The sequence below is a fragment of the Caretta caretta genome, chromosome 3, assembly GCF_965140235.1.
Source record: "Caretta caretta isolate rCarCar2 chromosome 3, rCarCar1.hap1, whole genome shotgun sequence".
NCBI lineage: Eukaryota > Metazoa > Chordata > Testudines > Cheloniidae > Caretta > Caretta caretta.
Window position 1 is genome coordinate 905,431 of NC_134208.1, and position 24,814 is coordinate 930,244.

General features: G+C 62.7%; 1 protein-coding gene across 1 annotated transcript; it reads left to right on the forward strand.

The window, feature by feature from the left end:
• The first annotated feature begins 1,345 nt into the window (after positions 1-1,345).
• Positions 1,346-24,455, forward strand: EIF2B4 (eukaryotic translation initiation factor 2B subunit delta). Its single transcript, XM_075126246.1, has 13 exons — positions 1,346-1,417; positions 1,977-2,020; positions 3,238-3,370; positions 3,865-4,074; positions 4,652-4,734; positions 5,884-5,975; positions 7,286-7,400; positions 8,872-8,948; positions 9,304-9,406; positions 21,869-21,996; positions 23,455-23,632; positions 23,735-23,915; positions 24,208-24,455. The coding sequence occupies exons 1-13, from the start codon at positions 1,393-1,395 to the stop codon at positions 24,405-24,407; spliced, it is 1,569 nt and encodes a 522-aa protein (XP_074982347.1). The 5' UTR covers positions 1,346-1,392; the 3' UTR covers positions 24,408-24,455.
• Positions 24,456-24,814: the final 359 nt, after the last annotated feature.

The window sequence follows — 24,814 nt, forward strand, 5'->3', positions numbered from 1 at the left end:
TTTGGCTCCAGTAGCCCCTGGGAGATTGAGGCCGATTCCGGGAGACTCCTGGGGAAACCGGGGGGGTTGGCGACCCGAAGCACACTGGGCACAAGGGACGGGGCAGGGCAGCCAGTGGGGATGCAGGGAAGCTGCCTGGGGCTGGAGTGGACAGAGGGGGCTGGGGCTTCGTGACCCAAGCTGGCATCGTTCCTGCATTTAGCATGGCCCATGAGCTGTGCTCTGCAGCTTCCCCCGGAGACCCATCGCCGGGCGCTCGTCTCCCCCCATGGCGTGGGGCAGGCTGCAGGGGACAGGGGCCGTGGGCCAGTGCGGCCGCCATGCAGCAAATCTGGCTGGGGCTTGTGGGCGAGATGGGAGCCCCATGGGCCGGCGGGTCCCGGGGGGCCAGGACAGGCCTTTAGCGGGGCAGACGTGGCCAAAGCTTTTGCGATGAGCTCCTGGCAGAGGGTGGGGAGCCCAGCCGGGGGCGTTCACCCCTCCCCCACCCAGCCGGGGGGGCCTCCCCCACCCAGCCAGCCGGCAGGGGATTTACCCCCCAGAGCCCGGCCGTGGGGGGGGATTTACCCCCAGAGCCCAGCCGGCCGGGGGGGGGGGGGGATTTACCCTGCAGAGCCCGGCCGTGGGGGGGGGGGATTTACCCCCAGAGCCCAGCTGGCCGTGGGGGGGGATTTACCCGCAGAGCCCAGCCGGCCGTGGGGGGGGATTTACCCGCAGAGCCCAGCCGGCCGTGGGGGGGGGGATTTACCCGCAGAGCCCGGCCGTGGGGGGGGGGATTTACCCCCAGAGCCCAGCTGGCCGTGGGGGGGGATTTACCCGCAGAGCCCAGCTGGCCGTGGGGGGGGATTTACCCGCAGAGCCCAGCCGGCCGGCCGGGGGGGGGGGGGATTTACCCTGCAGAGCCCGGCCGTGGGGGGGGGGGGATTTACCACCAGAGCCCGGCCGGCCGGGGGGGGGATTTACCCGCAGAGGCCGGGGGGGGGATTTACCCCCAGAGCTCGGCCGGCCGGGGGGGGGATTTACCCGCAGAGGCCGGGGGGGGGATTTACCCCCAGAGCTCGGCCGGCCGGGGGGGGGATTTACCCGCAGAGCCCGACCGGCCGGGGAGGGGGATTTACCCCCAGAGCCCAGCCGGCCGCGGGGGGGGCGGATTTACCTCGCAGAGCCCAGCCGGCCGGGGGGGGGATTTACCCGCAGAGGCCGGGGGGGGGGGATTTACCCCCAGAGCCCAGCCGGCCGGGGGGGGGGATTTACCCGCAGAGGCCGGGGGGGGGGGGGATTTACCCCCAGAGCCCGGCCGGCCGGGGGGGGGGGTCACCCCTCCCGCGGCGCGGGTCCCCCTCCGGCCGGGGGCGGCGCTGTGAGCGGCCGGGCCCGGCGCAGGCGGCAGCGATGGCGGAGCGGGGCGGGCGGAGCGGTGAGAGCGAGCGGCGGGCCGGGGTCCCCTCCTCCAGCCCCCCCCCGGGATGGCCCCCCCGACCGCCCCGCGAGCCCCCCCCGGGATCGACCCCCCCAACCGCCCTGCGAGCCCCCCCCGGATCGACCCCCCCGACCGCCCCGCGAGCCCCCCCCGGGATCGACCCCCCCAACCGTCCTGCGAGCCCCCCCCGGATCGACCCCCCCGACCGCCCCGCGAGCCCCCCCCGGGATCGAGCCCCCCGACCGCCCCGCGAGCCCCCCCCGGGATGGCCCCCCCAACCGCCCCACGAGCCCCCCCGAACCGTCCCGCGAGCCCCCCCCGGGATGGCCCCCCCAACCGCCCCGCGAGCCCCCCCGAACCGTCCCGCGAGCCCCCCCGGGATGGCCCCCCCAACCGCCCCGCGAGCCCTCCCGAACCCCCATGGGATCGGCCCCGCGATCAGCCCCCCCAACCGCCCCCCCGGGATCGACCGCCCCGCGAGCCCCCCCGAACCGTCCCGCGATCGCCCCCCCGTTTCGCCCCCCAAGCCCCCTCACTCCCCGCTCTTCCGTTTCAGGGGCCGGCCCCCTGCCGAGCCGCGAGACGCCCTCAGACGGACAGGTGAGGGGCCCCGGGGTGGGGGTTGGTCCGGCTGCAGGAGGGGGCTGGGGGGCCGGCGGGGAGCTGCCCCCGGGGTGGGGGTTGGTCTGGCTGCAGGAGGGGGCTGGGGGGCCAGCGGGCCGGCGGGGGGCTGCCCCCGGGGTGGGGGTTGGTCTGGCTGCAGGAGGGGGCTGGGGGGCTGCCCCCGGGGTGGGGGTTGGTCCGGCTGCAGGAGGGGGCTGGGGGGCCGGCGGGGGGCTGCCCCCGGGGTGGGGGTTGGTCTGGCTGCAGGAGGGGGCTGGGCGGCCGGCGGGGGGCTGCCCCCGGGGTGGGGGTTGGTCCGGCTGCAGGAGGGGGCTGGGGGGCTGCCCCAGGGGTGGGGGTTGGTCTGGCTGCAGGAGGGGGCTGGGGGGCCGGCGGGCCGGCGGGGGGCTGCCCCCGGGGTGGGGGTTGGTCCGGCTGCAGGAGGGGGCTGGGGGGCCGGCGGGGGGCTGCCCCCGGGGTGGGGGTTGGTCTGGCTGCAGGAGGGGGCTGGGGGGCCAGCGGGCCGGCGGGGGGCTGCCCCCGGGGTGGGGGTTGGTCCGGCTGCAGGAGGGGGCTGGGGGGCTGCCCCCGGGGTGGGGGTTGGTCTGGCTGCAGGAGGGGGCTGGGGGGCTGCCCCCGGGGTGGGGGTTGGTCCGGCTGCAGGAGGGGGCTGGGGGGCCGGCGGGGGGCTGCCCCCGGGGTGGGGGTTGGTCTGGCTGCAGGAGGGGGCTGGGGGGCCAGCGGGCCGGCGGGGGGCTGCCCCCGGGGTGGGGGTTGGTCCGGCTGCAGGAGGGGGCTGGGGGGCTGCCCCCGGGGTGGGGGTTGGTCTGGCTGCAGGAGGGGGCTGGGGGGCTGCCCCCGGGGTGGGGGTTGGTCCGGCTGCAGGAGGGGGCTGGGGGGCCGGCGGGGGGCTGCCCCCGGGGTGGGGGTTGGTCCGGCTGCAGGAGGGGGCTGGGGGGCCGGCGGGGGGCTGCCCCCAGGGTGGGGGTTGGTCCGGCTGCAGGAGGGGGCTGGGGGGCTGCCCCCGGGGTGGGGGTTGGTCTGGCTGCAGGAGGGGGCTGGGGGGCCGGCGGGGGGCTGCCCCCGGGGTGGGGGTTGGTCTGGCTGCAGGAGGGGGCTGGGCGGCCGGTGGGGGGCAGGGTCAGGCTGCCCCCAGAGCCGGGGGAGGGGCAGGTTGCCCACAGGGGGCCGGGCTGACTTGTGGCCCCCCCCAGGCCCAGGAGCTCTCCAAGGAGGAGAAGCTGCAGCTGCGGAAGGAGAAGAAGCAGCAGAAGAAGAAGCGGAGAGATGAGAAGGGGCAGCCAGCTGAGCCCTCCCTCCCTGGGCACCCGCAGGGCCAGCCGCCAGGTACAGCGGGGGGCTGCCCCTTCTCAGCGCGCCCCTGTCACTGACCCCCAGGGCCGGGCTACGGCCCAGCCTGGGAGCAGGCCCTGGGAGGGGCCTGCAGTGACCCAGAGCCCCGGGGTCTCGCTCTTCCCCCAGGGTGAGCCACGTGGTCTCACCGCCTCCTGAGACTGGGCCCTTGGGCCTGCAGCCCCCTGCCCCACCCCGGGAGCCCTGGGCAGCGAGTCTGGGACAGACCCTGGGGGAGACGTGTCCCATCTGGGGGAGCAGCACCCCACTGCCAGCGTCTGCAGGGGCACCCAGCCCGGGCAGACAGGCGGGTGTATCGGTGGCCTGGCACACAGAGAAGTGGTTCCAGCAGAGTCCGTTCTGGGCAGCCAGCGCCCAGCCCAGCCGCAGCGACCCCCGGGGTTCGAGCTCTGTCTGGCTCCGGCTCGCTCCTTGGATCCTGGGGGTGCAGGAGGCTCCTGCACGCTGACCAGTCTCTCCTCTTGTAGGGGCTGCGCCCCCCATGCTGGCCCCAGTGCCCAGCGAAGGCCTGGCTGGCAGTGAGAAGCCGGCGGTGGGGAAGAGCAAGGCAGAGCTGCGAGCAGAGCGCCGGGCCAAGCAGGAGGCTGACCGCGCCCTGAAACAAACCAAGAAAGTGGAGTCGACCCCGGCAGCTGCGCCGGCCAAGCCCAGGCTGCCACCCAGCGAGCCCCAGTCCAGTAAGGCATTCCCCTCAGCATTGTGGGCTCAAAGGGGTGCGGTGCAGCGCCCGGGGTCCAAAGCAGCGCCTCCTGGGTGGGCTGGGTAAGCTGGTGGGTGGCCCGGGGCAGTGCCCCCAGGGTAGGGCTGGGTGAGCTGGTGGGGGTTCTGGCTCAGCGCCTCCTGGGTGAGCTGGCAGGGAGCCCAGAGCAGTGTCCGCTGGGTGAGCTGGCAGGGGGTCTGACACAGCATCCCCTGGGTGAGCTGGCAGGGAGCCCAGAGCAGTGTCCGCTGGGTGAGCTGGCAGGGGGTCTGACACAGCATCCCCTGGATGAGCTGGCGGGGAGGGGGGGTCTAGCTCAGCACCCCCTGGATGGTGCTGCTGCATCTCCCCTGTGCCCAGGTCGCTGTGATTGTGCTTTTGCCCTCGTCCCCCACCCCCTTCCCGGGTCCCCATGCTCTTTGTTGCCCTCCGCCCCTCCAGGATGCCTGGGTCACCGTGGAGTGTGGTTGTGCCCCTCCCCCGGTGCCTGGGTGGCTCCGTGTTAGGGTCATGCCCTAGCCCCCAGCTCAGCCTGTTCTCCTTGCTCCTGCTAGTGGTGAAGCGGGTACCGGACCACGTGCAGGTGGACGACCCAGCAGCACAGAGGAGACTGGCGAAGAAGCTGGAACGACAGCAGGTACAGGGTGCCCGGGCACTGCCACATGCCATGTGGTCTCGTCTCCGTGAAGGGGGACGCCTGGGGTGGGCGGGCGTAGTGGGCTAGAAGGCTGTGCCCAGTGGGGGTCAGGGGCAGGAGATAGGGGCATGGGGCAGGCTGGGTGGCAACGGAGGCGGGGCAGGCGGGTGGGGTGGCTGTGGGTACAGACAAGGTGTGTGGATGCAGATCCTTCCGTCTCAGCGCATTCTGTTATACCCAGGGGCTCTGCCCGCTCCCTCCCTGGTGCGTTCGGCTGTGACCCAAACTAAGGGTCTCCCTTCACGCCAAGTGAGGGAACTCACTCATCTGCTTATTAACGATAACCAGCCTGTCTCCATGCTGGTCAGGGGCTTTGGGGCTCTGCCTCGCTGGTTCTGTTTGGTGGGGCCGTCGTGACCTGTCGTAGCCCCGTCCCTGTTCTGTGCCTGGATATCAGGGACGGTTCCAGGTAAGCCAAATGGCTGTGTTTGGTACTGCTCCCCAAAGGGTAATCCCAGGCACCCCCGTTGTATAGGTTACATTGGCCAGGTGCTTGTTCATGTAGGTTCCTAAGCAGCATGTGATATCAATGTGTATATGGATCCTTTACATACACTTAGGCCCTAATCGCTGGCTCACCTCCTGATGGGCAGGTTGGCTGTGCCAAGCGAGGGGGTGTCGGGGCTGTGCCTGGCGGGGTAGGAGTGGGGAGTGCGCCGGGGCAAGCTGTGCCCACTGGGGAGGAGGAAGGTGGGCGGTGTCTGGCAGGGGTGAGGCCAGGGGTGGGGGATGTGCCATGGGCAGGCTGTGCCCACTGGGAAGGGGGCAGGTGGGTGGTGTCTGGGGGGGGCAGGGGCAGGTGGGCGGCACCCAGCGGGGTTGGGGGCAGGGGTGGAGGTGTGTGCCATGGGCAGGCTGTGCCCATGGGGGAGGGGGCAGGGGCAGGTGGGCGGTGCCTGGTAGGGGAGAGGGCAGGGTGGGGTGTGTGCCATGGGCAGGCTGTGCCCATGGGGGAGGGGGCAGGGGCAGGTGGGCGGTGCCTGGTAGGGGAGAGGGCAGGGTGGGGGGTGTGCCATGGGCAGGCTGTGTCTGGCAGAGGGCCTTTGCCGACCTGCACTGAAGCAGCGTGCTCTGAAATTTCCGTGCCAGGTTCCTCTGAGGCCAGACTATGGCGCCAAAGTCAATCTCTTCTCCCACTTGCACCAGTACAGCCGGAAGAGGCCGCTGACCCAGCAGATGAGGTTTGTGCTCCCCGCCCGGCCCTGAGGCTGGTGAAGATGTCTGCTGCAGCCTGTGCTCTTGGGCTGGGCTGTGCCCACGCAGCCTGGCCTCCGTGTGTCCTTCCTGGATGAGGGGAAGCTGGTGAGCCCCAGCTGGGGCGACGCCCTGTTGCTGTGGGCTGCCCAGCTCTGTGTGCCCACCCCAGGGGCAGGTCTTGCTGCCCCGGTGGGGCTACAGGGCGAAGGGTGAGCCATGGCCAGTTGGGGTGGGTTGGCCGGGATATCCCATTTGCCTCATGTGGGGAGGGTATGGGGCAGGGGACGTACTGGCTGTGTGTGTGTGTGTGGGGTGGTGGTGATATGGAATGAAGTGGGCACCCAGTGTGTGTTGGAGGGGTATGGGGTGAGGGGGGCACCCTACTACTGTGTGTAGGGGTGTCTGGGGGACGCGGTAACCTGGATGGTTAGGGGAATATGTGACAAATAGGGAGCCCTGGCCTGGAACAAGTGTGGGGCAAAGGGTGATGCCCCAGGTGTGTGCGTGGCCGGGTGATGGGGATGTGCTGGAGGTGTGTGGGGGGGGGAGGAGGCGTGACGGGGATGCCCTGGGTGGGTTATGGGGTGACGGGGATGTCCCGAGTGTGTGTGACAGGGATGTCCTGGGTGTGCATGGGGATTATGGGGTGACGGGGATGCCCTGGGTGTGTGTGCAGGGCTGATGGGGATGCCCTGGGTGTGCGCGGAGGTTAGGGGGTGACATGGATGCGGTGTGGGGGTGACGGGGATGTGCTGGGGGGAGGTGATGGGGATGCACTAGGTGTGTGTGGGGGCTATGGGGTGATGGCGATGCCCTGGGGGTGTGTGCAGGGCTGATGGGGATGCCCTGGGTGTGTGCAGGGGGGTGTCTGGGATGCCCTAGTTGTGTGTGGGGGTTACAGAGTGACGGGGATGTGCTGGGTGAGTGTGGTGGTGATGGGGATGCCTTGGGAGGAGGTGATGGGGATGCCCTAGGTGGGTGTGGGAGGGTTATGGGGTGTCAGGGATGCCCTGGGTGGGTGTGCAGGTGATGGGGATGCCCTGGGTGTCCGCAGGGGTTACGGGGTGATGGGGATGCCCTGTGGGGAGCTGATGGGGATACCCTGTGTGTGTGTGTGGGGTGGCCTGGTTCATGAAGGGCACATGTGCCTCTCACTGACAGGTTGATCGCTTGGGGGCTCACCATGGAAGCTCTGGGGAGGTGACCCAGCACTGGGGGCCGTAGGGTCCTTCCCCGTCCTCCCTGGTGGAGCCTCCCAGCTCCAAGGCCTCTCATCTGTGCCCTGTGTCCCCAGCATCCCCTCCACGGCGATCCATCCCGCCGTGGTGCGGCTCGGCCTGCAGTACTCCCAGGGGCTGCTGAACGGCTCCAATGCACGCTGCCTCGCCCTGCTGCAAGTCTTCAGACAGGTACCGCTGACCCCCCGCTGCACCAGTGCCGGCTCCCCCCAGGGGCGCAGGCTGAGAGGCAGCGTCCTGCCCTGGCTCGGGGCCTGGACCCGGGCCCCTCGCTCCCTCGAGCTGCGCCAGTCTGTCGTGTGCCGGCTCCCTAGGCTGGTGAGGCCAGGCCCTGCATGGTGCCGCAGCCCAGCCTGAGGGCAGAACGGGTGGGGCTGCTGGCAGCTGCCCGCCACGGAGCCTGACTAACTGCCCCCCTCCCCCCACAGCACTGCGGGTGCCCCCTGCCCCGCCCCCCAGCTCTGCCGGTGCTCCAGCCCCAAGCACCCCAACCCTCCACTGCCCCACCCCCCCGTCGTCTGGAAGCCTTGCTCTCCCGCTCTGCCAATGCCCCTCTGCAGTGACCGGCGAGGCAGGCTGTGCTAACTGAGCAGAGGCAAACCAAGACAAAACGGATCGTTTACATTTTTAAAAGTTTATAAGGGAAAACCCCACCACTGTACCAGGCGCAGAAATACCTAGACCGTTACCGAGTACTCACTGCTTGTGACGATAAGCTTTTGGTTCCCCACTCGCTAGCCTCGCGCACGCTGCTCTTCCTCACGCTGTCCAAGAACACGGAGCTGGATCAGCGACAGTCCGGGTCACTCCGGAGAATGAACTTTTCCTCCCCTGGGCTGGAAGTCCAGCTCCACGCTGGCTGTCCTGCTCTTTGCCTCTCTTCAGCTTGCCATTCTCCTTAGAATCGCTGTCCTGCGGCTGTATCTCTTCCCGCGGCGTGTATCCACAAGCGGGCTTCCTGCACCTAGTGGGCCCTCACCTGCCCATTGGGCGCATTTCCTTCAGTACCTGTCACGCTCAGTCCATACGCTGCAGGCCTGGGGAGGGCGGGCTTCTCGTTTGCTGGTTCCAGGATCTGCTTTGTGATCAGTTCCCTTTTCACCAAGCATCTTTCCCTGATACTTTCTCCAGCACGTCTGTAGTTTTTATTCCCATGCCCTCCCGTCTCTGGTAGTGCCTGTTCACATACCCAGCTCTGCTTTCTTCTGCTCCTCGGGCCCTAAAACCTTCCCTCTGTCCCTCCGTTGCACTTCCCAGCTCCTCCTTCTCATCTTCCTGTATTTGATCACCTCGCCGCCCAGCCCAGCCCAGTTCACTGCTAGCTCAGCACCTCCCTTCTCCTCCGCCTCCTCAGAACCTGTCCCAGCTGCCCCCTCCCAGCTCGCCCTGCCCCTCGCCCCATGACAGCACTCTGAGCTAGCATGGGCTCGGGTACGCCACCTCCGCCCCACACCAGCCCAGTCTCTCTCCATGTCCCCCCTGCCCATGCCTGCTCCTGGGAGATGTTTCCAGTTAACACGCCTGGGTACCTGCTGCTCTCCCTAGATGAGCCCCGGCTGCCTGCCCCCTCCACTCCTCTGCCAAGCCGGGATACCCTGTCCCGGTGCCTGGGTGTCATGGTCTCTTGCCCTGCTTGTTCCAGGTGATCCGGGATTACTCAACGCCACCCAGCGAGGAGCTCTCAAGAGACCTGGTGGCCAAGCTGAAGCCCTACATCAGGTGAGGCCGAGAGAGATGGGACAGCAGGATCTTCCAAGGGAGGGGCTCTTGGGGCTGCAGTTCATATGGGTACCGTGCCTGTGGTTCTCCCCTGGCCCCCCCAGTCCAGGCTGGTCATCTCCACTGGCGCTGCCATTCTCCCCCAGCCTGCTGTTCCTGCTCCCCGCCAGGCCCAGGCTGGGTATTACTGGGCAGGGGCTTCTCTGCAGATGCTGAAAAGCTGCTAATCCCCATTAATGAGCCTAGGTGCTCCCCCGCCCTGGGGGTGCTGCCTGCCCCCCCCAGCACTGAGTGCTCCCTGCCCCCCAGATCTGGCTCCAGTCCGTGCCCCTCAGCGTTTGTCTCCTCTCTGCAGTTTCCTGAACCAGTGTCGGCCCCTCTCCGCCAGCATGGGCAATGCCATTAAGTACCTCAAGAAAGAGATCTCAGGCCTGTCCAGCACCCTGAGAGAGGAGGAGGTGAGCAGGAAGCCTGCAGAGGGGTCTGTGGGTTCACCAAGGCTACAGGAGGGGCCTGCTCAAGGGGCTGTAAAGACACTAAGTCGCTGTGGGCTGAGGCAGGTACTGCCAGGGATCAGAAACTGGTTAGGAGACAGGACACGGGGTAGAGTAAATGGTCACCTTCCATCACGGCTGAAGGCAAACGGAGGCCTTGAGGTGCTGAACTAGATCTCGTTAATGTATTTATTGATGATGGGAATTGGGGGAGCAGTGAAGGGCAGAATGTGCCGATGACACTGAGTTACGTAGGGTCATCAGGACCAGAGGAACTTCAGGGTACATCTGCACTGCACACTGCGTGTAGAATACATTCACAGCCAGCCCCCAGCACTGGTATAACTAGGACTGCGGCCAGGGAGCTCTGCTCAGGTGAATACAGACCCTCCTGACCTCTGGGAGTACGCACGGGGGCACGTACCCTACACGGCTGGGCTCGCCCACGCAGCACCCCATCCATGCTGATGTTCTTAGCATTGTAGTGTCCCACCGCTAGACTCCTACCCCGCTGCAGGGAGAGGCTCCGGAAGTGGATGGGAGGGAGCTGGGGAAGGCTCTGGCAGCTGGGGAAGGCGCTGGCGGCTGGGAAGCAATGGGGAAAGGCGCTGGCGGCTGGGAAGCAATGGGGAAAGGCTCCGGCGGCAGGGAAGCTGTGGGGGAAGGCTCCGGCAGTGGGGGAAGGCTCCGGCAGCAGGGAAGCTGTGGGGAAAGGCTCCGGCAGTGCGGGAAGGCTCCGGCAGCTGGGAAGCCGTGGGGGAAGGCTCCGGCAGCTCCCTGTTGCAGGAATCTTTCCCTACAGTGGGGAACGTTTCCCGCAGCTCCCTGCTGCCTCCCACCTGCCAGGGCCTTTTACCGATACGTGCAGCTACACATCACAGTGTGGACGCAGCCAGCGTGTACCTACCTTAACCTACGTGCTGCCCCAGGAGCGGTGCCGTGTAGATGCATCCTCAGAGAAGGCAGCAGAACAGGACTGCCTGCAGTGATTTCCGTGCGCTCGTAACACCTGCAGCTCTGCATTGTGGCAGCGACTATATTCAAATCTCATGCTTTGTGTCATCGGCCACCGACCTGCAGGGGGTCAGGAAGGAATTTTCCCCTCAATGCACAGGTGGCAGGGTGGATTCTGTTTTTTTCGCCTTCCTCTAAAGCATCGGAGACTGGCCACTGCTGGAAATGGAACACTATGCAGGGTGGTCCATTGCTCTGGGGTGGTGCAGAGAATCCTTTCTACGTGCCCAGCTGCTGGTCTTGCTCACAGGCTCAGGGTCAAATTGATGGATAGATTCGAGGTCGGGAAGGAATTTTCCCCAGGTCAGGTTGGCAGGGGCCTTGGGGATTTTTCATCTCCCTCTGCAGTGTGGGGCTTGGATCGCCTGCTGGGATCATCTGGGCATGTCTGACCTGATCAGTTCTCTGCCACTGCAGGGGCCACAGCCCTGGGGGCACCTTGGTCTCTCCAGTTCTCTGCCTGTGGCCACAACTGCTCAGACTCCCGAGGGCTGAATTGTTGTAGTTTAACTAAAACCTTTTTGGGGTTTGTGTAGGGCTGGAGAAGTGGGGTTCTGGGAGGGTAAGGAGTGCGCTCGCGGTGTCTGATAACAAGTGACACGTCTGGAACTGGGTGTGGAGCCCTGGGGTGGAGGAAGGTTGCCTCTTCCACAGTGATAATCACTTTGTGGTGCCAGGGATTGTGATCTTGTAGCGTGAGAGTTCTTTGACAAGGGCTGTCTTGTACCCAGTGCTGCTCAGTGTTAACATGTTCCATGTGGTGAGAGGCCCCAAGGTCTAGTCGGGACGTCTGGAGCGCTGGGGCCATGGGGGCTGGGCCTTCACATGGCACATATTGACATCAAAGTGGCATTTGCTTGGTTGCCGAGTCAGCAGCCCTCCCTCGGTTCCCTCGCGCCACTGTTGTATTAATTTAGATGGAGCAAATGGGCCAAAGGTGGTAACAGAACCCAGCCACCATCCAACATTAAACAGTTTTGAACCGGGGGCAGGGCAGGGGTTGGTATCCAGAGACCTCAGCCTGCCCAGAACCAGGGCAAACACCCCATTAAACAGCCTGTTCACCTGCTATTACAGCTACAGAAAAGAAGGGCAAACAGTTAAAGTGTTTGAAATATAAAGCATTCAATCAGGCTTTCCTTCCAACAGCATCCCTTGTTCCCTTGCCCTGTAGCCGGAGAGGGTTTTAGAAGGAAATTCACCCAGCTGTTTGACCCTCTCTCGACGGTATCGGCTGTCGTTATGGGCAGAAAAGAAGTGCGTTGCGATGAGCTGGAGCTGCTGCTGCTGCTGTTAAAGTCCAATCCCGCTTCATCCCAGGTGGTATCTGGGATTCGACTATGGCCGGTGGAGGTGGCGATGTTGTCTGGATCTCTGTCTGGCCTGTTCTGGTCAGGACGCCTCTAAGGGCAGGATGACCAAGGCCCAGGGTCCCTGGAAATGGTGGAGGTAGCAGCCATGATGGTGAAGCTCAGTTGAGTAGTCACCATCTGTTCTTCCTCCCCATCCTTCTGTCTGTCTTCTCCCCCCCTCCCAAAGTCTCTTGAAGGACCCACAAGGGGAGCCGTAGGGGAAGAGCTCATCCCCTCGTTATTTTGTCCACCAATTAGGCCTGATCTCTGTTTCTAACCATTAGAAGGTCAACACTCCTTGGATTGGATCAGCATGGCTTTCTTGGTGCAGGCTACTCCCGTCTCTCTCTGGTTCTCTTGCATCTGTTGATAACATTCTTTATGGAAAATGACTTGACCTACTTTCCACTGTACGTTTCGAAGCAGGCAGAAGTTACAGACCACCCGTGCCAGAGATAAGGAGCCTGGCGAGCGCTCGCCTGCTGACTTTCTCCTTCCTTCAGACTCCTCTTCTACACCCAGTTCGGTGACAAACTGCTGCTTCACCTGCTCTTCGTGTCGCTCCGCTCTCTCCTGTGGACATTTCTGCTGTCCATCCCCCATGCAGCGGGAGGCAGCGCATTGCACTGACCATGTGTTAGACTCTAAACCTGCAGGGTGTAAGCCAAGCCCCTCCTGCTAGGGGCTCGGTCCCCTGCCAACAGACATGGCTGATGTCTTTTCTGCCTGGGGCAGAGCCACTTCCCCATTAGGTGCACAGGGGGTAAGGACTTGCAAGTCGAGGGAGGCGTGGCTGAAATGCACCTGCTCGAGCAGTCCGTGCGTGTCACTCAGACCTGGAGGAGATGTCCACCTCCCTCCAAGGAGCCCACAGGCTAATCCTCAGCGCGTGCCCTGCGAGCAGACCCATGCCCGGGCAGCAAGACAACTTTAGCAAATCGGCACGGGTGACACCAACGCTGTTTGCCCCAGCGCTGTCAGCACCCCCTGCTGCTATCTCAGCCCAAGGCTGGCTACTGCCTTGGCACCGGCCCCAACAGAGCCGGAGCCAGCAGAGACACTGTCATCGCTGCAGCAGGCAGGAGTGTGGGGCCAAGCAGAGACAGGCACGACTCCAAGCACAGAGACGTCGCCCCGTTGGGAGGAGAGGGCAGGCTGCCGTCGCGCTCTGCCAGGAGAGCAGGGCTAAGTCACGTGGCACTGACAGAGTGCCCCGGGAATGCCCTCACTGAACCATTGGGATCCCTGCTGGGCCACCGCTGGTGCAGAGCTGGAGCAGAGGCCTCCCCTGTGGCACTGGCCGAGGAATGTGCCTCGTCACCCTCACCAAACTGTGCCTTCTTCCCAGCACCAAGCAGAGACGCCTCCCCGCGTCTGTCTGACGGAGGCCTAGAGGTGGTACCGGGGACCCCTCTCACAGGAGGCCAGAGTGGCTTTGAGCTGACCTGTATACCATGCTACACTGGCTCCGTGCGGCTCATCATCCCACATGTTCCCCAGCAGATCCCCTCCGGGATGTCTAGGAGAAGGAGATCGAGCTCTTCCCGGTGGCTTCGCTGCCCAGACCACCGTCTCCAGACCACCGTCTCCAGGATGGAGAGCACTGGAGAAACCCTGGGAGCCCCAGCCTCTGCTGGAGGAGGCGGTCAGACCAGCCCTTGCCTAGTAGTTGATGACGGAAGCGTTCCAGCATGTCCTGGCTCAATGGCGGAGACCCTGGATATCCAAGTGATGGCCATACGAGAGGAATCTCACAAATGTTGACTCCCTCACTGCGTCAGCCCTGGTCAGAACTGTTCCACCTGTGACAGAAAGCACACTGGAGCCAGTCGGGGGGTCCAGTCACTATCCACCCTACCTCTGAACAGGTGAAGTCAGATCAGAGACCTCTGAAAAACGGAGCCCTTTGACTCCCACCCAAACCCAGGATTGTGGGGTAACTACAGCAGTGTGGGAAAATCAAAATAGACAAAATGGACAAGGACCCCCCCAAAACTGGATGTGTGCAGGCGCGAGGTCTCCTCAACTGCTTCATTGCAGCGCTGGGTGGCAGACTGCTGGGGGTGTTCACCAAATCTAAGTTCCTGGGGCTGGAGAGGGTGACCCCGTCCTGCTGGAAGTGCCACAGGGTGCCAGGAGGACTTAAAGGAGTCATGAGAGGTGGCCAGAGCAGCCGTTCAGGCTCTGACATGGCCACAAGGTCGCAGGCCATGGCTCTGACCAGGAGCTGGGCCTCCTGTCAGCCTCAGGAATGCCAGGAGAGATGCAGCATGCCGTGTGTGATGCGTCTGGGAAGTTATTGAAGGGGGGCATAGCAGTGACTTACTGCCCGGGAACTGCCTGCCAGTGACTAGGGAAGGGCTCAAATGCGGCCCGGGAGCAGAGCAGGAGACTGGAGGTGTCTGTGGAATTGGCTAGGGGGAGGCGAATGGGTCATGAAGGACTGGCTGAAACTGACTGTATCAAGGGGTGATTTTGAAAGACAGCGGGAATCCCAGCCTCTGAACAAAGGAGACTTAACAGCAGGTGGCTCTCGCAGGAGGCAGGGGTGAACTCAGCAGGCTCTGCGAAGGCGAGGCCGCTGTGGTAAGAGCTCAGCTCACAGAAAAAGAGGCACTTGGCCAGTCTGAACCCTGTCTTAGCCTGTGTTTCTCTCTGCTAACCGAAGGGCTCCTGAGGCTGTGTCCAGGTGACTGGGAACCCAGCTCTCTTTGGAAAGGCTGCCTGGAGCTGCTGCAGGTAGTGCCCAAAGATCCCTGAGGGGCTGGAAGTTTCTGAACAGGGCTCTGCTTGAGTTGGCCTGGCTGGGTAGAGCTCATGGTGAGAAGCAGGAGTGCTGGAGCATGGAGGCTCAGTGTTGGAGGCGTTGAGGGTGCACGGCCAACCCTTGTGGAAAAGGGTGGCCCTTTGGGGTCTGGCACGTTGACGGGGTGCTCTCAGGAAAGGCCACAGCATAGCACAGTCAATCCGGTGGATCCGTGACACCATGTGAGGCTCCCATTCGGGAGGATAGAGCTCTTCAACAAAGGAAGTGACCCAGTGCTCACTTCGATGACTTCAGAGCCACCTTGAGAATCTACACACCAACCCCTTACAGCAGGGGTGGGCAAACCTTTTGGCCCGAGGGCTCATCGGGGTGCGAAACTTCTGGAGGGCTGGGTAGGGAAGGCTGTGACCCCCAAACAGCCTGGCCCCCGCCCCCTCCTCCCACTTCCCGCCCCCTGACTGCCCCCCTCAGAACCTCCCACCCATCCAAACCCCGCCCCGCTCCTTGTCCCCTGACCGCCCCCTCCCGAGACCCCCCACCCCTAACCACCCCCGGGACCTCACCTCCTATCCAACTCCCCCTGTCACCTGATTGCCCCACCCCATCCACACCCCCACCCACTGACAGGGCCCCCGGGACCCCACCCCCTATCCAATCCTCCCTGTTCCCCATCCCCTGCCCCTGCCGCCCCGAACCTCTGCCCTATCCAACTGCCCCCTGCTACCTGTCCCCTGACTGCCCCCCAGGACCCCCTGCCCCATATCCAACCCCCCTGCCCCGACCCTCTTACCAGGCCACTCAGAGCAGCATGTCTGCAGACGCGCCGCCCCACATGAGCGCACAGCCCTGCCAGCCAGAGCACTGCCCATGCGGCAGCGTAGCTGCGGGGGAGGGAGGACAGTGGGGGAGGGGCCGGGGGCTAGCCTCCCGGGCCAGGAGCTCAGGGGCCGGGCAGGATGGTCCTGCGGGCCGTAGTTTGCCCACCTCTGCCCTACAGAAAACCCCAACTGAGGCAGCAGGCTCCCCTCTTCTCCCAGGGCAGGCAGCCACGGTACCCGTTGTAAAAACTATTGTGATATCCTCTGTCACCCACCCTTCCCCACTGCAGACTTGATGGGAGTGTTTGGCTCCAGTGCAGGTCCCATCAGGAGCCAGTCTTTGGGGGCTGCCTTGCCCGTTCCGTTGAGCGTGGGACGATCTCACCTCAGACAACGGATGCTGAACGTAGTCTCTGGAAGACGAAAGGGGGCTTTTGTTTCATGCATGGCCAGAGGAGACTGAACTGCTTCAGGACAGCAACACTTCCCTCCATGGTTCCACCTCTGCAGCCCAGGGCTGGTGCATGGCTCCTGGCTTCAAGACACGGCCACCCAGCTGGCCCACAGGAAGACCCAGATGTTCGTGGGGGATCAAAGCGTTACCATTCAGGCTCCCTGCGGCCCTGAGAGTCTCCAGGAAATGCCTCACGCTGGTCGCGGCTCCCCTGAGAAGTCAGGGCACTTACGGACTTGCTGCTCGGAGGCAAGTCGCAGCAGGCGGAAGTAGTAGGCTTGGAACGTGCTCTGTCCCTGTCCCCCCCACTGGTGAACTATTACTAATAACTGTTAGGGGCTTCCCCTCCGCTCCCCCGCCCCTTGTCCCACAGACAGAAGACAGAAGACCAGGAGTCCGAAGTGCAGGCAATGCCATGTTAATTGGGGTTGATCAAGCAAGCATATCCAGAGCTCTGCACACTGGGAGAGCCTTTTTCCCTTCCCTCCTTCTTCTTAGCAGGCCCAAATTGACCTGTAGTGCCCGGTCCTAGTCCCACCCCTTACAACTTATGATCATATTCTGTCTTGGGGGGCCTTGAGTCTGGGGGCTTCAGTACCACCTCTTGGGAAGGGTAGGGAGTGAAGTTGTGTTTTGGGCAGGGTCACTATTTCTTTGGCTTTTAGTGTTTCTTATGCCCCCCGCACGCACACAATTCCCCTTGCCCCTCCTGACCAGTTGCTTAACCTTGGCTTGGGAGAGGAGTCGGGCAGCCTTCAAGTGTATGCTCCTACATTAAACTCCCACCATACCCAGCAACACTTTACCTCTCTTCCTTGTCTTTTCACATTGTGCAATAAACCCCATCGATAGCGGGCAGATGCAACACACAGCGTCTTTGTTCACACATGTTAGTTAGAATATCAAAGATCAAACCCCAAATTCTCTCTCAGGCTAACAAAGAGGCCTTGATCCTAACAGTAATGTCTCACCCTCCTGGGCACAGCGTTCACGGGAGCCTTGTCGACGCCAGCCAGAAAAGTCATGCATGACCAAGGGTGGGCTCCAGCACGGCAGGGACTCACTCTTCATGGCTGGGGCCAGGACAGCCATGGCTGGCAGCGCTAGCTCGCATGTTAGCATGCATGCTCAGGAAGTCTCGTGCCAGACGCCAGCTGCGGTCCCTCTGAGTCTGGATCAGGTCAGTCTCGTCTCTACTGAGCCTTCAGATAGCAGGGACGTGTCTGCCCCAGCATGTCGCGGCAGAGCTGCCGGTGCTTGGGCCCCACACACACTTGGAAAGGGTTGCCCTTTCCATCCCCTCACCGATGAAGACACTGATCACGAATGTCTCAGGCTGGGGCCTCACTTGGGTCACTTACAGATTCACGGGACTTGGTCCCCGGCTGGCATGGAGGGAATGTCTTGGAGCTCAGGCCGGTGTGACATTCCTCCCTGTCCACTGGAATTCAGCCCTGCAGAGCTTCCTGCATGACACACCCAGCATCGAAAAGGGGAGGCCTGCTCCTCACACGTCCGGAGGCCGTCAGGGTCTGGACTCGACGCCATCCAAACAAGGTGACGCCGCTGGCCCTACCATCCCCCATGGCAGCCAGCAAGAACCCAGAGGGTTTCGTGAGCAGTCTGTGAGCAGCCCCTTCGCCACCACGGACGATGCTGACGCTCAGAACTTTGGCTCCCAAGAAGGACTGAGCCCAGGATTGTCCCCAGAGCTCGTCCTCCTGCAGTGGAACAGCCTGCTGCACCCCGTTCCACCTGGTCCCCGATTCCCATGGTGATCTCCCACAGTCCGTCTCATTGCCCTGTCGGGCAAGACAGCTGTGGCTCACAGCCCTGTGACAAATGTCTGTCAAGCCGCCGATCCAGCTCCTGGACCTGATCTCGCAGCACTGTGGCCAGCTGCTGCATCCAGACCTGTGGTCGCTGCACCTGATATTGGCTGTGGGCTGACTCAGTGCTGCGGGTAGGCACTGTTCCCTCTGGGCCTAGGAAATCCTGATCGAATGCAGGAAAATATCTGCCAGACCGATGGACTCATCTAAGTGGAAGGTGGTCTCAATGTGGCAGCCCAGCCCAATTTGTTCTGAGCCCAAGTTTCAGTACCAAAGATCCTGGACTCCCTGTTACACTGGAAGCAGGCTGGCCTTCACTTCGCTCTGTTAACGCGCCCCTCGCAGCATTTCAGCTTGCCCATCTGTGCGGTTGTGCCTGGTCTTTTCACACACCCCTCTCCCCAGTATCGAGATTTCCAAGGGACTCCTGCGTTGATCAGAGAACCTGCCTCTGTCTGGGACCTCCATTCAGTCCTCCTGAGAGTCGTGGTACCTCCGTTCGAGCCGCTCTCAGGACGTTCCCTGCACCACCTCACTCTGAAGTTGGTCTTGCTAGTGGCTGTGACTTCAGGGACATATTGTCGAGCCTCCCTGTGGGCAAGGTGTGCTGAGCCCTTAGCTGATGTTCACAGCTGAGTTGGTCTCAGATTTCCATCTGAATGAGCCAGTCCACTGCCAGACTTCCTCCCCCTGCCGCACTCGGTGCCAGGAGAAAAGAAACCACACGCGTGATGCTTTGCTTTGTTGTATTGACCAAACCATTCCGACTCCCCCATCCATTTATTGCCAGAGCACTGGACCAAGCCATCTCTTCATGAAGAATATCGAAGTGGATCACAGGCTGTCCCTGGCTGCGTTACCAGCTGGCTGGTGCGCCTCCCCACCGAACACGCTGGCGCTCTCCTTCAGAGCCCAGGCAGCTCTTCCGTCTGCTTCAGACACGCGCCAGGATCAGGGACCTGCATGTAACCCGCGGACCTTGCCAAACCCTATGCCCGGTCTGAGCCAGGTCCTCTAGTCCTGGCCAGCTGGAGCCCTTCATTCCCCCGCCGTGAGGGGCACTGCTTGACAGTCACCAGCAGCGGGCTCCATGCTGGCCTGTGCTCGGAGAGACCGGTTACTTACTGGGCCGGAGCTGGGGTGCTTCGCGATGATGCAGTCCGTGTGGATCCCATGACCCACCCTCTGTCCCTGCTTTCAGAGCCCTTAGCTACCAGGGGCTTCGAGCTGCGAGGGACCGTCACAGCCGCCCTGCCCCCCTCCCGTGGCACGGGAGCAGGAAGGGGGCTGGGGTGCATGTGTAGCCCTGAGGCACATGGCTATTAAAACGTTACATCCCATGTGCACGAGGCGCCTGGCTACGTCCAGAGGGACCGGCACTGCCTACACCCAGCATCTCGCAGAACCACCGCCCCAGCAGGGGTGTAACAGCTCGCAGGGTGCTCTCTGCCCCAGCGCTACAGGGGATGAGACTCCCATTGCCGGTGGATTTCCTGCTGCTGGCTGATCACAGATGAATGAAGAGACGGGGGACTCAAGTTCAAGAGTATCCTGCCTCTGTCTCCCTCTGCCTATATCCACCCCTCAACCTGGCGTGTTCCCCCTCCTGCCTTGGCTCCCGCCTCCTCCGCACCCTGTCCCCCATTTCACACAGCTCTGCATTTGAGTCAACAACTTCCTCTTTCTCCTGCTGCCCGGAGCCGGGCAGGGGACTCGGCAGGGAACATTCCCCCCTGCAGTCAGGTCTGGCCCCGATGCAGAGCTACGGGCGCTGTGCTGCAGGGAGCCGGGCAGGGAACTCGCCAGGGAACATTCCCCCCTGCCGTCAGGTCTGGCCCCGATGCAGAGCTACGGGCGCTGTGCTGCAGGGAGCCGGGCAGGGGACTCGCCAGGGAACGTTCCCCCCTGCAGTCAGGTCTGGCCCCGATGCAGAGCTACGGGTGCTGTGCTGCAGGGAGCCGGGCAGGGGACTCGCCAGGGAACACTCCTCCCTGCCGTCAGGTCTGGCCCCAATGCAGAGCTACGGGCGCTGTGCTGCAGGGAGCCGGGCAGGGGACTCGGCAGGGAACATTCCCCCCTGCCGTCAGGTCTGGCCCCAATGCAGAGCTACGGGCGCCGTGCTGCAGGGAGCCGGGCAGGGGACTCGCCAGGGAACACTCCCCCCTGCCGTCTGGTCTGGCCCCGATGCAGAGCTACGGGTGCTGTGCTGCAGGGAGCCGGGCAGGGGACTCGCCAGGGAACACTCCCCCCTGCCGTCAGGTCTGGCCCCGATGCAGAGCTACGGGTGCTGTGCTGCAGGGAGCCGGGCAGGGGACTCGGCAGGGAACATTCCCCCCTGCCGTCAGGTCTGGCCCCGATGCAGAGCTACGGGCGCTGTGCTGCAGGGAGCCGGGCAGGGGACTCGGCAGGGAACATTCCCCCCTGCCGTCAGCGCTGGCCCCGATGCAGAGCTACGGGCACTGTGCTGCAGGGAGCCAGGCAGGGGACTCGGCAGGGAACATTCCCCCCTGCAGTTAGCGCTGGCCCCAGTGCAGAGCTACGGGCGCTGTGCTGCAGGGAAACGGGCAGGGGACTCGGCAGGGAACGTTCCCCCCTGCAGTCAGCGCTGGCCCCAGTGCAGAGCTACGGGCGCTGTGCTGCAGGGAGCCGGGCAAGGGACTCGGCAGGGAACATTCCCCCCTGCCGTCAGCGCTGGCCCCAGTGCAGAGCTACGGGCGCTGTGCTGCAGGGAGCTGGGCAGGGGACTCGGCAGGGAACATTCCCCCCTGCAGTCAGGTCTGGCCCCGATGCAGAGCTACGGGCGCTGTGCTGCAGGGAGCCGGGCAGGGGACTCGGCAGGGAACATTCCCCCCTGCAGTCAGCGCTGGCCCCAGTGCAGAGCTACGGGCGCTGTGCTGCAGGGAGCCGGGCAGGGGACTCGGCAGGGAACATTCCCCCCTGCAGTCAGCGCTTGCCCCAATGCAGAGCTACGAGCACTGTGCTGCAGGGAAACGGGCAGGGGACTCGGCAGGGAACATTCCCCCCTGCCGTCAGCGCTGGTCCCAGTGCAGAGCTACGAGCACTGTGCTGCAGGGAAACGGGCAGGGGACTCGCCAGGGAACATTCCCCCCTGCAGTCAGCGCTGGCCTCAGTGCAGAGCTACGAGCAGTGTGCTGCAGGGAAACGGGCAGGGGACTCGCCAGGGAACATTCCCCCCTGCAGTCAGCGCTGGCCCCAGTGCAGAGCTACGAGCAGTGTGCTGCAGGGAAACGGGCAGGGGACTCGCCAGGGAACATTCCCCCCTGCAGTCAGCGCTGGCCCCAGTGCAGAGCTACGAGCAGTGTGCTGCAGGGAAACGGGCAGGGGACTCGGCAGGGAACATTCCCCCCTGCAGTCAGGTCTGGCCCCGATGCAGAGCTACGGGTGCTGTGCTGCAGGGAACATTCCCCCCTGCAGTCAGCGCTGGCCCCAGTGCGGTTGTAGAGGGCTCTGTCCCACTCAGATGGCAAAGGCCTGACCGACCATATTAAAGATCCTTGCCACTTGCTGTCTGTCAGAGTTGGAGTGTTAGCTCCTGTGGCCTGGCCAAATTCAAGCCCAGGTAGTTTATGTTGAGCTGAGCTAACCCCCTGCAGTTGTTTCATAGAGGATCCTCCTTCACCTGCTGTTCTCATCTATTTTGCAGCATTTCTGTGTGGCTGTTACTGGTGCCCAGTTCCGTCCCAGAGGGGACTGCACTTCCATATGGGTGGGGTGGTGGGAGAGTGCTTTGGAGCCTCATAGCTGGCAGGTGCTACAGGAATGGCAGTGGCTCTGAGCCAGCCTATTCCCTGCTGGAGGGAGTAACCCCCCTGGGTTTCCTCTCCAGCCCTGTGGGGTGATGGGTCCTTTGGACTCAGGGTAAGGCCTGTGCCATGCAGTGCATCCTGGCTCCTGCTCATGAGGATGGGATGGGGGAATGGGAGCTGCCCTGGCTGAATTGTACAGCACAGACCCGTTCCCTTCCCTTCCTCCTCCAGTGCGGAGGGGCTCTCCCAAACCACGTGCTGGGGGCCTGCGGCTGCTAGGCCCAGTCAGGGCACCCTGGGTAGGTGGGATGGGAGTGCTCCCTCCTGGTAGGAATGTGGAGCATGGCCAGCTGTGGGATGAGCCGGAGGGAAAGATGTCAGGGCTCTCAGGCCCCAGTGTGACTGTCACTGCCTCTCCCCAGGCGAAGGGGAAACTGCAGGGCAGCATCGAAGGATACGTGAGGGAGAAGATCCATCTGGCAGCCGAAGCTATCTCCAAATATGCCTTCGAGAAGATCAGTGACCGTGATGTCATCCTGGTGTATGGATGGTATGGAGGAGGGGGTTTCCCTGTGCAGATGATCTGGCCCAGGGTGGAGGAGCCTTCCTTATGTTCACTGTGGGCAAACTGGACAGTCCCAACCAAAAATACAGATACTTCCAAAGGCTAATGCCCATGAGCAAAGTTGACTGGAAGGAAAATGTATACAGAAAAATGTGAATGGAAATCAGGTGTTCTTTAAGATAAATTATTTAGATAACTAAAAATCCATGATTCCACAATCGCAGAAGAGAACAACTGTGCCTAAAAGCCCATCCTGAATCAGTGGGGAAGTGAAGGTTGCAGTAAGAAATAAAAAAGCAACATATAACAAATGGGAAATAAATAGTAATTGATATAAACTAGAAGCTAAGAAGTGTAAAAAATTGATAAGGGAGGCTAAAGACCTCAGGGAAAAATCAATGGCTGTCAGGGGTAAGGATAATAAGGAGTTCAAATATATCAGGAACAGAAGAAATCCAAGCAATGGTGCAGGCCCATTACTAGATGGAGATTTTGGTAATATTGTTAATGATGTGGAAAAGGCAGAACTGTTCAATAAATATTTCTGTTCAGTATTTGGAATGAAGCAGAATGAGCTTTAAAGAGTTTGATCTGTTTAGTTCAGTAAGAAAAGTGAGAGGTGACTTCGTTACAGTGTCATTACAGCACCTTCACCGGGGGGAGAACAGTGAGGGCTCTTCAATCTAGTGCAGAAAGGCAGAACAAGAACCCATGGCTGGAAGCTGGAGCCCAACAAATCCAAACTAGAAAGAAGGCACAAAATTCTCACCAGGAGGGTTATGAATTCTTGGGACAAACTGCCAAGGGCAGGGGTGGAGTCTCCCTCTGTCGATGGCTTCAGATCCAGACTGGCTGCCGTTCTGAGTGTGCGTTAGCCTAACGCATGTTATTGGGCTCAGTGTCGGGGTAACTGGATGAATTTCTCTGACCTGTGATTCATAGATTCATAGATTCATAGATATTTAGGCCAGAAGGGACCATTATGATCATCTAGTCTGACCTCCTGCACAATGCAGGCCACAGAATTTCACCCACCACTCCTAAAAAAGACCTCACACCTATATCTGTGCTATTGAAGTCCTCAAATTGTAGTTTGAAGACCTCAAGGAGCAGAGAATCCTCCAGCAAGTGACCCGTGCCCCATGCTACAGAGGAAGGTGAAAAACCTCCAGGGCCTTCCAATCTGCCCTGGAGGAAAATTCCTTCCCGACCCCAAATATGGCGATCAGCTAAACCCTGAGCATATGGGCAAGATTCATCAGCCAGATACTACAGAAAATTCTTTCCCGGGTAACTTGGATCTTACCCCATCTAAAAACCCATCACAGGCCATTGGGCCTATTTACCATGAATATTTAATTACCAAAACCATGATATGCCAATTAGTCTAGATGGTCCCTTCCTGCCTTAAGCTCCATGAATTCACTTGTGGTGTCCTGTCAGCTCCTCCTTAGTGAACCGCACACTGTGTGACGCCTATGCCAACGGTTGTGCCTTCCGGGTGATTGTGGTGGACAGCCGGCCGCGGCTGGAGGGCCGAGACACACTACGCAGGCTGGTGCGCAAGGGCATCCGCTGCACCTACGTCATGATCAGCGCCATCTCCTACGTGCTGCCCGAGGTGAGCAGGCAGCTGTGCTGAGGGGAAGGGCATTGCTAGGGTGATGGAGGCAGGGCCTGCTACAGCCGTAGATTGGTGCTAGTTGACGTGCTCCCCCCGCAGGTCTCCAAGGTGCTGCTGGGGGCTCACGCACTGCTGGCCAACGGCTCCGTCATGTCCCGGGTGGGGACGTCCCAGATCGCGCTGGTGTCCAAGGCCTACAACGTGCCTGTGCTGGTGTGCTGCGAGACCTACAAGTTCTGTGAGCGGGTGCAGACGGACTCCTTTGTCTCCAACGAGCTGGGTACGTGCCCTGCGTCCTCCCGTGCCGTGGGTTCCGCTCCCCTCAGAGCAGCTGCTGGCCACCGTGCAGCCAGACTGACCAGTGTATGGCACGTCCCAGCACTGCATCCTCCTCTGGCCAGTCGGGGAAGTCATGGGGGGCAGGGAGGGGCTGTGTGGTGCCAGCCAGCTCCTTTGGCTGGGGGGCTGTCCGAGTGCTAGCCGGTTCCTCCGGCCAGTCAGGGAAGTCATGGGGAGCTATCCCCGTGCCAAGCAGCTCCTCCCATGCCTGACCCTGTAGCATGTCTCTATAGATGACCCCGATGACCTGATCATGCCTGGGAAGGGAGGAGCCCAGCTGCGTAACTGGAAGGAGAACTCATCCCTGCGCCTTCTCAATCTGGTCTATGACGTGACCCCCCCGGAGCTGGTGGACCTGGTGATCACGGACTTGGGCATGATCCCGTGCACCTCGGTGCCCGTCGTGCTGCGTGTCAAGAACGTGGAGCAGTAGTGGGGGAATGGGGGCTGCACGGACCCTCAATAAACCCTGCTGATCTCACGGCTGCCTGCTGGAACTGCGTGATTGGGGGACAGGACCAGAGCTGCACTGCATGGGCCCCCACCTGTCCTCAGGGGAACCGGCCCCGCCCCACGGGTTCCTCTCAGAGTACCCGGCCCCGCCCCGGCCTGCCCCTAGGGGAACCGGCCCCGCCCCATGGGTTCCTCTCAGGGTACCCAGCCTCCCACCCAGCCTGCCCCCAGGGGAACCAGCCCTGCCCCATGGGTTCCTTTCAGGGTACCCAGCCCCAACCGGGCCTGGCCCCAGGGGAACCGCCCCCCTGGCCTGCCCCCAGGGGAATGGCCCCGCCCCCACAGGTTCCTCTCAGAGTACCCAGCCCCCGCCTCTGCCTGCCCCCA